The sequence below is a fragment of the Podarcis raffonei genome, chromosome Z, assembly GCF_027172205.1.
Source record: "Podarcis raffonei isolate rPodRaf1 chromosome Z, rPodRaf1.pri, whole genome shotgun sequence".
NCBI lineage: Eukaryota > Metazoa > Chordata > Lepidosauria > Squamata > Lacertidae > Podarcis > Podarcis raffonei.
This window is the reverse complement of record NC_070621.1, coordinates 14,281,323-14,294,471: the sequence shown is the minus strand read 5'-3', so window position 1 is coordinate 14,294,471 and position 13,149 is coordinate 14,281,323. Positions and strand designations below refer to the sequence as shown.

The following is a 13,149-nucleotide window of genomic DNA, read 5'->3' as shown; positions in this document are numbered from 1 at the left end:
ACCAGATGTAGGGAAGAGCCCGTGGAGGATGCTGAGATTCTTCCATTGCTGGGGGGTTGGACTCGATGGCCCTTGGGGTCCCTTTCAACTCTACAGTTCTACTATGCAAGCATTTTGAAGCAAAATAGGGAGTGCAAAATGCCTGCTGCTGTTTGTGAGAGCTTGACAGATTAGTGATGTGTATGATGTGCAGCCTCATATTGCAGCAGTTTGAATCAAGAAAGTAGGGCTTGAATCAGCACTGAGGTAACTGAGCATGTGCAGACTGCAAATGACAAAATCAGGTCTATGCAAGCATGAGCAGAGAACAAAGAAATGTAAACGGCAAAAGAATGTAATTCAGTTTTTTGTTTATAGAAAAGGACTGGGGTTCTCTGTTTAGAGACTGTCTCTGTCTTATTAGAATCATTCTATGGGGCTGTCCTTTGCTGCAGCAGAGAATAAACAGGGTGCCTAGCTGGGTGCCTTGCTTCTTGTATCTCGTGATTGCATCTTTTTTAAAATCCTACCTGGGAACAAACACCTACATTGTGGGGGGTTGGACTAGATGACCATCAGGGTCCCTTCCAAGTCCACAATTCTATTATTCTAGTTAACTCGAACAGGAGGCAGTAATGACCACCAACCAGGCAGTAATGCTCCTGAATACCAGTTGCGGGAAACCACCGAGGAGTGCTCCTGTGCTTGGGTGCTGCTTGTGAGTTTCCCACCGACATCTGGTTGACCACTATGAGAACAAAGTGCTGGATTAGATGGGCCACTGGCCTAATCAAGCAGGCTGTTGTGTTCTTGTAAAATTTACCTTTGGTCTGATACAGCAGAGCTCATACGGTCTGACCCACCTGTTAACCATGAACATGTGCTAATGCTGACAAGCGCACCATGGGTTTTTTTTAGGGTTTTTTTTATTTAAATAAGGAGAATTCTTTCATATGGAAAGAGCTAATACAATCACATATTTGAAAGGAGAAACCATAGGAACTGAGATCAAGAAGAGGAAAGAGAGAGCTCGTTGCTGCCACCAGCCTGGCGATTTCTGTCATCAGAGACATCCAGTCCATGTTAAAAAGTTGTCCCAGAAAGGTTTTTTTTAAGGGGGGGAAAAAAACCACGTTGAACATTAAAAGATATTTTAAGTTGTCAGTTGTCATTTCAAATATATGGTCTACATGAAAAGACAAATAGAAGGAAAGGCCCAAAAAAGAAAAAAAGTTTTACTGTACAGTTTGTGAGGTTAAAAGGAGTACAATACCCTCTTTCAGAAACGACAAATGCAATTTATACAGGACGAGGGGCATGGGGTGGGTGGGGAACTTGCTGCTTAAGAAATGTCTCAACATGCCAAAGCGAGTACCACACTGCTATTGCAATTCCCACATAACTATTCAGATGGTTACATCTTGTAGAAAAAAACCACTGGACACAAGTAGGTCTTAAGTTACAAGCATACTATATCCTAAAATAGGACCCAGACCAGTTTCATTCTTCCCACACCTAGCAGTTCCACTGCTTCAAAATGATTTGTTCATCTCATTTGATGATTCTGCTTCATCTCATGAGCTTGTTTATCCATCCACACTCCCAATGGAAAAGGAGTTGCATCTTTGCATAAAATCAGAGGCTAACCATCACCACCACCCTGCATGCAACTCAAACGAGATGTAAGGGGTCCTTGCTGGAAGTGGGGGTGCAGCTGCCAGTTTAAAACAAAGAAAAAGGAGGCAACAGCTGAACTGCAAATCTATTCTTTTAAAAGTATAGCAAAAGGGGAGGAGAATTACATCAGTTTGAAGCAGTCTTTCAAGAGGGGTAGAGGGAGGTATGCTTTAACACAATGAGTGGGCAGGGCCACAAACATAAATGAAATTCAGCAGGCAGAGAATTGTGTGGCTGCTGTTCTCATGCTGTGCAGGAGCTAGCCACGGATTATTCAACTTAAGGACTGCTTCACTTGAACCTGTGCAACTTCACCTTTAATTTTAGAGGGATATGCTGCAGCCTTTTCTCTGCTCCACAACTGGCCACAAACCGTGGCGTGAAAAGTAGCTAAGAACTCACAAGAGGGTTTTCAGGAGAAGGGAACCACTGCACAACGCAATGGAGGCGCAGAATCGAACACTATTTACACGTGACCGTAGCCTTAATAAAGCCTGCAGCTATGCCAGCTGGTTGGAAAACACAGTGATGCATCAGCTGCCATTGGGCTTAGAGCATGGCTGCCCCTTCTGCATCAGCCTCAGGAGCAAGACAATCCTGTCTCTGAGTGAAACATCTGCCGGAAGTAGAGGATGCATGCAGAGTCAGTTCCGGTGATAGGGGAGACTGAGGCAAAGCCCAGTCTTCTCTTCTATTGAATGGCGACAAAAAATACCCAGTTTGTGGAAGAGGAGCCCACTCACAGAAGATATCTCATCCACAACTGGTTTATTTCCATGGGTCAGCTGCCAGCACTATCACCAGAACTGACAAAGTCGCTGCACAAAAATGTAAGGAGGGAAGCAGAAGGCCACAGAGGTTTTATGAATCTGCTACCTCTTTCCAAATTGGTTATTATCCCCACCTTCAGCTGAAGAATGTAGCACTGAAAGAATCAAGAGACAAATTTCAACTTCTTATTATTGATCCCCAACAGGTACTGTAAAAAACACAAAGTATATCTTTTTCTAAAGTGGAAGAAAAACAAGAAGACGTGGCAAAGAAGGGACATCATTTGCATTTTTGAAAAACAAGGGTGTAAGGGGACAGCTTTCCATGTGAAAAACAAGTCCTGTGAGCTGCAGGTAACAGTAATAATGCAAATTAAACCTGCCTGTCCCCAAAAAGAGGCAATGAAAAGTAAGAGGTTGCTTCTTGGCCTCTCCTTCACAGAGTAAATTCAGACATAATATATAAATAGAGCAGTGAAACATTTACTTCTTTTTTCACCTAGACCTACAACATCAAATACGTATAAATAAATTCTAGTGTTTTGTCTTGTTAAAAGAGGGTGACTTCCCCCACCGCCCCCTTCAATAGTAAGTACTGTATTTCTGATTAAATTTACACCAGGAGTTTCTGTGATATTTTGCATCTAGCAATAAACTCAAGCTCCACCAATGCCACCCTCCCCCTCGGCCTTGCGATTTGCAGAAGGACCATCTGAAAGTCATATACAAAAGAAAAAACAAGGTTTGTGTCTTCTTTGAAATAAAATTAAAAGGGCATCACAAGAGCGCTAAAGGTGCAAAGCAATATGCTGGTGAGAGCAGGATTTGAGTTTGTTGAAATTTAAAATCAGTCACAGCCCACCCACCCACCCCTAAAAAATCCAAGGAAGCATTTTTATAATTGCTCATGATATTTCAAAGTAGCAGAGGCATCATGCAGAAGAAGAAAAAGAGCAAGATTATTCGGGAAATATTAACGTCACTGTCTTTGAAAAGGTGGGGTGGGGACAGGGTGAGATTCAGGGGGTGAGGAAAGAACTTCTGCAACTCCAATATTACTAAACTTCAAATCACTCTAAGATGCTAGAAGCATTGGGGGCAGCTCAGAAACCCAAGAAATAACCCTCTTGCTCCCCAGGAATGGCAATTTTATAAATTTATTTAAAAGCACCATCTATCTCAAGCCCCTTCCACGGTTTTCTATGAAGGAAAACAAACACGCAGACACACACAAAACGGTGAAGAGGAAACATTACCATGGCTGAGTTAAAACAAGCCTAGAAGTCAGGACTAAAGCTGTCCTATAAATGTCACGGTTTTTACCAAGCTTAAGAAATTAAAAACTCTTTTAAAAAAAGAAATCCAGGAGGGTGTTCCAAATCTTGCAAATCCTCTCCCCACTACCTCTCGCAAATCCTTCTTAAATACATTCTTTGTTCAAAACATTTGTCTTTGGAACCACCAGCAGAACAACCACCAGCAGAAAAAGGCCGTTAGGACAATTTTTCAAGTTACTGTCTACAAAAGAAAGAGAATTTTCCTTCTCCACTCTAGTGTTTTTAACAAGACAAATCTAAACAGGAAATAAGTGGAAGCAGTTAGTCCACTTGAGACCTCTAGCATCTTTTAAAAACACAAAACCAGACATGAAAATGGAATCCGGTATAATCCTGCCTTTTCAGAGCATGGCTGCTCTGCAAGTTATGAAGAGGTTACGTTTGGTAGATACTAGAGTCACCCAAGTGCTCTAAAAGTAATTATTTGCAAAAGGGTGTGTGTTTGTGTGGATATGAGAGGGGAGAAGGAAGGAGGAAGGAAATAAAACTCTCCCACACACAGCGATTTCTTTCATTCACAAGGAATCAAGCCTCTGATCTGCTGTTGTGTGTTGTGCAGAAGGAGGCTTCTACCGTTTTGCTTCAGTAGTGGGCATGCATCTCAGCTACCAAAAGAGGTCCACTGGGTGGCATTGAACAAAGTTCTAATCAGAACAGACCTACTGAAATTAGCGTGCCTAAGTTAGTCAAGTCCATCAATTTCACGAGGTCTAACTGAAAACTGTTGACACTGGAATCAACCCAATGACTCTCAACTAACTCAGATCCCAGCAAGAACTTCCTTGTGTAGAATCTTGAGGAGACCCCCTTGCTGCAAATCTAATTGGTTCCAGAATTTTTGTTTTTAATATAAACAAAAACACCCCAACTCCACACAGATGATGACCAGATCGGGGTAGATCTCATGGAATAAACGTGCTGGCATTTCTGAAATGAGAGCAATGCTGGTTTTCTTGTTCTTTTTATACTGCAAGGGGCAGGCAGGCAGAAGAGACAACAACTGGAGCAGCTATTGGACCTACTATAAATGCCTTTCATAATGGTTTTTTCTTTTAAAGCAAGTTCTGCTTCTAGTTTAACAAAGGGAACTCAAGGGAAGAGGAAGGAAATGAAGCATGTCCTAAGCCATCAAATGCCTTTACCTATCCCAAGTGTGGGGAACCTGTGGCCTTCCATATGTTGCTGAACGACAACTCCCATCAACCCCAGAAAGCATGGCCAATGGCTAGGGAACCGTCATTCAATAACAGGGCCAAAAGGGTTCCCCACACATTTATCCTATATTTTACTTGAAAGGATTTTAAAGAGCCAAGGGCTAATCCCTGCCCAATGAGATCAAGCAGGCGCCTTCATTGTACTCTTTTTGGCACCTGCTAAAAACATAGGTTTAGACAAGCCTACCCTGATGCTTAGAAAGTTGAGGTAATTTTAATATGTTTGAGCATTTTAACTTAGGGTTAAAATGGGTTGTAATTTTGCCTCAATTTTACTGTGTTGTTTTTTTCACCTTTTGTAAACCGCTTTGAGGATTTTCTACAATCAAGCAGTATTTAAAGGTAAAGGGACCCCTGACCATTAGGTCCAGTCGTGACCGACTCTGGGGTTGCGGCGCTCATCTTGCTTTATTGGCCAAGGGAGCCAGCTTTATTGGCCGAGGGAGCTTCCGGGTCATGTGGCCAGCATGACTAAGCCGCTTCTGGCAAACCAAAGCAGCGCACGGAAACGCCGTTTACCTTCCCGCCGGAGCGGTACCTATTTACCTACTTGCACTTTAACGTGCTTTCAAACTGCTAGGTTGGCAGGAGCAGGGACCGAGCAACGGGAGCTCACCCCGTCACGGGGATTCGAACCGCAAGCGGTATATCAATTTTATGAAATAAACAAATAAGGGCTAAGCATTGACACAGCCTCGATTTAAAAGGAGCGTAGAAAGCTCAACATATCACACAGGAACTGTTTTCCATACATCCCCTCTGCCCAAAGTGGGAGCACCCAGGTACATGATTTAGATTTGGGGGAGGGGGGTGTCATTTTTCAGAAGGCAAAGAGTAGAAGACAAGAAGAGAAGGAAATGCAAGGGAACTTAGAAACGTCCTGCTATAAAAACAAAGACACAGCATCCTGTTTTGCTTTAAAAACCTTGGAGGCCTGTTTTTTTTTGTTATTAAAAAATAAAATAAAATCCAGCACACTCCTGATCTCGTTACCGCTCAGCTGACACAAAGAGGAGAAGGGTGGGCTCCATCCCCCCAAAAGCGGTCACTGCTATTTGCAAGTGGGAGCAAGGAAAAGGAAAGAACAAAAGCCACCAGAGCCACTCAAGTCATTTTCGGGGAGGGGGGACAGCAGCAGCGGTACAGCAGGAATGGTTGCCTTTTGTTGTTGTCATTGGAAAGCAAGCAGGTCCACATCAAAATCCACGGCTCAAATAACTGCTTTGTTGGGAGGAGGACTCTGACGAGACCAACGCTTCAGGCAGCTGACAGATAAGTTGCAGTAAAGCCGGGGAGGGTGGCAAGGAGTCTCAGCACAGCCGGTGGCCAGGGTGGAAAATGTGGAGTGATTTGCAGAGCCTTCTCACTCTCTCTTTCTATGGTGTGTGTGGAGTATAACAAAGCTGACTGGCATCCTGGGGCTGGGGAAGAGGGTGGGTTGGTGGCATAGTTGCTTAGGCCTTGCTCTCCTCCACTTTGACCGCCTGAGGCTTGATGGCTCCCGTGCGCACCGGTTTAATCAGACTGGCAGAAGGGGGCTCTGGAAGTTTCACCACTCCAAGGCTGCCTTTGCTTTCGTCCAGTCGCTGTTTTGCCTGCTGGGATATATGAAGGAGAGAGAGAGGGAGAATATGAAAACAAAGGAAGGAATTGAGCACCTGAGAGATCATGCTTGACCTGCAAGAACACTCAGTGCACTGAGACCCTCCAATCCCCTGCAATGAAAATATTTGCTTAGAATATAGTGGTGCAGATTAAATCAGCCTTGGAAGTAAGTCTGGCATTTTTTTTATTTTTTAAATACTAAGAGGCTAGTAGCCTGAGAGCTGCAAAGGGGGAGAAACACCCTTCTCTGTGGCTAGCATGGAAATGCAAGCTAATTATTAAAACGACAATAATGTACCCCTTCTAGCAAAGAAATGCTTTATTCTCTGTGGCCAGCATGGAAATGCCCACTCACAGAATTATTCGTTTATATGTACATTCAGATTATTTGGGGCAGAGTGCTCCTAACCTTCAAAAGGATATTATTACTACTAATAACAATTTCATGTATATCTGTATTTTTCCTCCAAGTTCAAGGTAGTTATATGGTTCTCCCCTTCCTCATTTAATTCCCACCCCCCACAGCCTGGGAGGGTAGATTACATGAACAGGCAGTGAATGACCCAAGGCTACCCAGTGAGCTTCTTGCTTGAGGCAGGGATTTGAACTCTGGTCTCCCAACTCCTAGCCCAGCACTCTAACCGCCACATCACACTGGCCCTCAGTGGACAGATGGGAGTGGAGGTGTCTCTGCCAGGAGTGGGGAGCCCTACTGCCAAGTGGGGGAGCCCACTGATAGAAAGTGCCCCCACAGCACGTGCAAGAATAGCAGGTGGAAACTATGGCTGCTGGTACCCCCTAAACGGGCAGCTTCAGGGGTGGAATGAAGTTCTGGGATGCTACGGGACCCAGAATAACGTCTGCAGCAGAAGGGTTTTCAGGTGTCGCAGGCCTTCGATCAGGAACCCTGTGAAAGTCATATCCACAACATACATATAACACATATTGAAATAACATAGCTTCCTCCCCACAATCCTGGTAATGGCAGTTTACACTCTATAAAGCTACAATTCCCAGCACCCTTAACAAACAATAGCTCCCAGGATTCATCTGGGGAAGTCATTTGTTTTAAATGTATATGCTTTGGATGTGACCCAAGCCTCATCCAAGTTTCAGGTGAAATGAGGCAAGAGTAGGCCTTTCCCAGAATCCTCCTGGCCCAGAAAACCAGGTGACAGCAGAGAGCCAATCTCAAGCCACCAGTTTCTGCTGCTTGCCTCACGTCCCACCTACCCTCACCTCATTGGACTCTGCTCACCCCTTGGCAGCCATTGTGAAGAGGAATGTGGCAGCCATTGCATCAGCCATTTTTGTGAGGACTACATACATACAAGGGAGCTATTGCCTTTACCCTTACCTGCTGGATGTAATGCCCCTGCACAGAGTTCATATTGATGGCCGGTCCAGAGGGCTTCCCACTGGGGCTGGCAGAATTAGGCCTGCAGGGGGTGAAAAGAAAACACACACACAGAGAGAGAGACACATACACACGCACAAAGGTTAAGACAGAGCAAGCAAAGACAGAGGGAATCACCACCTCAAAAATCAAGAACGAGCTCAGCAGGCAGGCCCCGGAGGGGGCAGTCACAATTAAAAGAGGGTTGCCTGTGGACTCCACATTTTTTTTTATCCACCTCACAGATGTTCAAGTGTTTGCCAGGAGTCAGGGGCATGTTCCCCCCACCACGAGTCCTGTTTCATTTTACCTACCTCCCCACACTTCTGGAGCCCCGACATGTCCAGCACAATGCTCACCAACGATCCTTTCTCTGCTGAAATGTCAAAATTCCACCACAAAACAAAACAAAAATCAAATCAAATGCCGGCTGCCGGAACTGCGCAAATCCAGTGCCTCAGAGAGTCAAGACCCTTAATTTTATGTAACGCATCCCACAGACAAACAAAGTGCAGGAATGAAACATAGATAAACTAAACAGCCCAAAAGAGGCAAGGAAGGAGGCTCTGTGTCTCACATCCACACCATACATTTAAAGTGCAATGATACCAAGTCACGGCTTTCCCCCAGTGATTCAGGAGAGCTATTTATTAAAGCTGCTTATAGTCTTTATGATACCTTCCCCTTCATTGCCCTCACAGAGCTACAATTCTCAGAGTTACCTGGGAATAGAGATTGAGTGCTAAACCACTTTGGGAACAGTAGCTTTGTGAGGAGAATTAAGGGTCTCTTAACAACTTTCAGAACCCTTAACAAACTACAACTCTCATAATTCTTTTGGGGAAGCCATGATGTTTAAAGTGGTATCATAAGGCTTTATATGTAAGCTGTGAATGTGGCTTCAGTTACGGAAATGCCTTAAGCAACTCAAGAGGTTGGCATAACATTACTGAGTAAAATTCCTAGAAAATGTGACATTTGGGGTTGGATAATGAATCTCAGACCCAGAGGCCAAATGCAGTCTCCAAGGCCTCGTTTTCTGGCTCTCAGGACTTTCTCCAGGCCCCACCTTCTCAGTGGTCTTGCCCTGCACCCTCCTTGAGTCTTTTTGCCTGGCTAGAAAGTGTCCCTTGAACTGAGATTGTGCCTTTGCTTGTTTGGATGGGAGGACAGAGAGGTGTTTGTGCATGCAGAAATTAGTCAACTCTACAAAAGTAGTATTTATATTCATTCCTCTACTCCCTTTTGTCTCAGGCCCTGACTACCACCAGTATGTGGCTCCCTGAAGGTGATCCATAAGTACTCAGAGCAGGTCTACTGAAATCAATGTAACGTTAGTCATGTCCATCAATAACAGTGGGTCTATTCTGAGTAGGACTAACATTGGATGCAAGCCAGAATTCCCAGACCCCTAGAGGAGTGCCCTTGTTCAGCCTTGAAATCTCTTTGAGAATAACATATGGGCCATGATGGAGTCATTTCCTTTACCCAGCCCACTTCTGTATCTGGCTCCTAGAAGGCTGCCCATGAGGAAATGTGGCCCCCACCTCTGATTTAGCACTCTGGTGCGCATGAACCTGAGTATTAGGTATGAAGTATACCTTGTGGCTTAAAAACCAAGGGTTGCTTTCAACTAAGCCCTACTCATGGTAGACCCATTATAATTAATGAACCCAAGTTAGTCATGTTTATTAACCTCAGTAGGTATACTCTGAGTAGGACCAGCACCAGATACCACCCAAATTCTGGTTTACTGAGCAGACCAGCTTCATAAACCATGGGTTGAAGCTGGCTTGTTAAGAACCTGACTAGGGTTGTTTTAAATCACAGTCTGTGGTCTCTATGCAAGGACAACCCAAGATTCATGCAAACTGAAACTACACAGAGCAGAAAGCTTTCTCCTGGACACATGGGAGGAGGAGAGAGCTACTGAGCCTGAGTTCACTTAGGGTCATTCCCCTTCATGCATGTAGTACTAAACCATGGTGAAATGAGGACCAACTCAGCCTGACTGGCTCTTTTACATCAAGTGTAGGGGGACCTGTAGCTCTCCATCAACCCCAACCAACCAAGTTCAAGCAGGCAAAGGATTATGGATCCAGCCCAATGGATTTGAAGCAAGCTTTTTAGATTAGGTGTGGGGAACCTGTGACCATCCAGATGTTGCTGGACTACAACTTCCATCATCTGAGAACACTCTCGTGTTGCTTGGCTGGGGCTGATGGGAGTTGCAGTCCAACCACACAGCTTCTCCATCCCTGTGCTACCAAAGTAAATGTGCAAGAAGCATCCCCATCCAGGTTAGAGGAAAGGCAAGCTGCCTTGTACAGAGTCAGAACACTAGTCTACCTAGCTCAATACTATCTACACTGAAAGGCAGTGGTTTTCAGAGAGCGAGTCTACCTGCCATCCTTACCTGGAGATGCCTTTAGGAATTGAACCAGGAACCTTCTGCATACAAAGCAGATGCTCTGCCCCTGAGCTAGGATCCTTAGTCAAATAATGCTATCAATATCCACAGCTATTTATACAGCCAATTAAAATGCCAAGCAATCATAATTGTTGACAGCGAGACAGGGAAAATGGTTTCAGAAGGGGAATCTTTCACACTGGAGATGCTGGGGATTGAATCTGGGACCTTCTGCAGGCAAAGCAGGTGGAATATTATTTACACACAGTCTTTCCCTTCTGTAAGCAAAAACGGCGGGGATGTCTTTTTAAGGTTACACTTCCCCTCTGCAGATTTTACGACTGTATTAGAAATAATAAAATGTTAAAAATCTGCAAATGAGAAAATCAGGGGCACCTTTTCAGGAGATCATTAAAATAAAACCTGATTAAGCTAACTGGATCTCACTAAATGCAACTCAGAGGAGACCAATGAAATTAAGGTTAGGCATACCCATCAATTTCAGTGGATTGACTGAGTCGAACTAACACTGGATAGAACCCCTAAATAAACCTTGTTTAACATATAAGTTTCTTAAGATTAGAATTAAATTAACAAATTTCATAGGCATTTATACATGCAAATTTGGGAGGGGGGACCTTTCCCTTTCCCTGCTCTCTCTCCATCCCACTCAACAAAAATAAACCTGCAGCAATCAAAACTGTATTTCACCTGTATGTGTGAGGCGATGGAATGGACCCTGCTGTGGGAGCCTTCTGTTTTGCGTCTGCAAAGTGGAATCCTTTCATTTCTACATGCGAGGACTGGAAGGAGAAAGGAACAGGTTGCAGGGTTATTTCCTTTTCACAAAAATACTTCACTATCTTGAGGATGGGAAAGAGATTCTGGCTCAGTTTCAGACATTATCCCAAACCATAGGCCCCAGCTGCACTATACATTTAAAGCAGTTATCATGCCATGTCCAACAGACATGGCTCCCACAGACCAAAGAATCCTGGGAGCTGTACTTTGTTAAGGGTGCTGAGAGCTGTTAGGAGACTCCTGTTCTCTTCTCAGAGCTACAATTCCCGGAGTAGTTTAACAGTCAATTCCTCTTTGCAGGGAACTCCAGGAACTGTAGCTTTGTGGAGGGGAACTGGGGATCTTCTAAGAATTCTCAGCTCACTTAACAAACTACACTTCCCAAGCTTCTTTGAGTGAAGAAAAGACAATACATGCCTTAAATGTACAGTGCAGAGGGGACACGACAGTCACAATTACAGACCAATTCTCTTCCATGACTTTGTCTAATCTCCTTACCACATTGTGGAGGAATGAGCTCTACATGTTAGGGATACATTGTGTGGCAAAGTACTTCCTACTGTCTGTCCAGAATCTACTGCCAAACAAATTCACTCTGGATGACCTCGAGTTCTACTGCAGTGGCAGACGTGGGATTTGAGTCTCTCCAGATCATTCATGACTTTATAAAAACCTGTTTCACATCTCTCTCTCTCTCTCTCTCTCTTAGTCATCTTTCTCCCCCCCCCCCCAACCTTTGAGATAAGTAAGAAAACCCAAGTTGCTTGGCAAATGACAACTGTGAGGTAACTGGAAGCCAACGCAGATCTTGTTAACATGCTCGCCACACTCCCAAATCTGTCAGGAGATGAGATGCCATATGAATTGCTTGAAGCTTCTTGGAATGAGTTCAAGGGCAACTCCATGCAGGGTGCATTACAGTAGTGTAGCCTTGAGGTTGTGAATTTGAAAAAGTATGTTAATAATAGAAATAGGTTATTTTTAAAAAAGATCAATTAACATATATACACACCCTGTGGGTCCTTACCTCCCTGCTCGAAGCAAGGACAGGCGGCTGAGAACCAGGTGAGAGAATTCTGCGAGGAGCTCCAACAGACAGGTTCTGGCCTTGGGGGAGCTGGATGGACTGTGGCAATATCAGGGGCTGTTGGCCAGAACCGTAACGGGCCATCGGGAGCTGGGAGCCCGGCATTGACATTGTTAGCTGCGTGTTAATGAGCAGACAGTTACTTGAGAGGCAATAATGAGAAGTAGCCACAATGCTGCTTCCCAGGGACCATAACAGTTTTGGCGTTGGGAATAGCTAATTCCCAAGATAAAAACTTTTTATCTTTTGAGAAGTGCCCAGGGGACCACCACCCCCCCGGTCTCTTCTCACCAACCCCTCCCCTGGATCAGCCCACCCAGACAAAGAATGCACACACGCACACACACCACTTTTCCAAGGAATCTGGCAAAATAATTCACCTGAGCCTTGAAACGCACATAGAGATGAAAGAGGAAACGAGAAAGAACATTGTTCTTCCAACTTCCGCTTTCTGTTCTATGCACTTTTCACGGGGCAAAAGACAACCACCAGCACCACATCACTGACACAACTTTTTTGCTGTAGTCACTTAGTAGCCTTCTATCTCCTACAGCAATTGCATTTATTCTCTGTATAGAAGATTACTATCAATGAATTGTTTGATTCTTGTATTTCTGTCTTATATGAGCTATGTACTGAGTGAACCTACAAACTACTAAATTTCTAGCTTATCTGTCTGCATGAAGGAAAGGTAACGGAGCAAGACAGTTTTAACCCCTTGACCAGTGGCCTTTCTTTCTGTATGCGTGCTATGAGCTAATGACGTATTGTGTTTGAAAAAACCCTGCAAAAGCATTGTTAAAATGTGTCTCTGGGGCAGTTCCCTAAACTGGTGGTTCACTGAACTACTGGTTTTGGAGGCTGCCCTTCTGC

General features: G+C 44.4%; 1 protein-coding gene across 12 annotated transcripts in view; it reads right to left on the bottom strand.

Annotated features, from left to right (window-relative positions):
- Positions 1 to 5,255: 5,255 nt before the first annotated feature.
- PRRC2B (proline rich coiled-coil 2B) overlaps positions 5,256 to 13,149 on the bottom strand; it is a 63,002-nt gene continuing 55,108 nt past the window's right edge. For 3 of the 12 annotated variants that reach the window (XM_053374672.1, XM_053374673.1, XM_053374675.1), the window contains 4 exons: positions 12,202 to 12,393; positions 11,100 to 11,191; positions 7,940 to 8,021; positions 5,256 to 6,575 (listed from right to left, as the gene is read on the bottom strand). In XM_053374672.1, the coding sequence (XP_053230647.1) occupies positions 6,432 to 6,575; positions 7,940 to 8,021; positions 11,100 to 11,191; positions 12,202 to 12,393 (510 nt within the window). In that variant the 3' untranslated portion in view covers positions 5,256 to 6,431. Of the gene's footprint in view, positions 6,576 to 7,939; positions 8,022 to 8,292; positions 8,355 to 11,099; positions 11,192 to 12,201; positions 12,394 to 13,149 lie in introns of those variants that run through there. The other 9 variants (XM_053374674.1, XM_053374676.1, XM_053374677.1 and 6 more) reach the window with 7 other exon arrangements.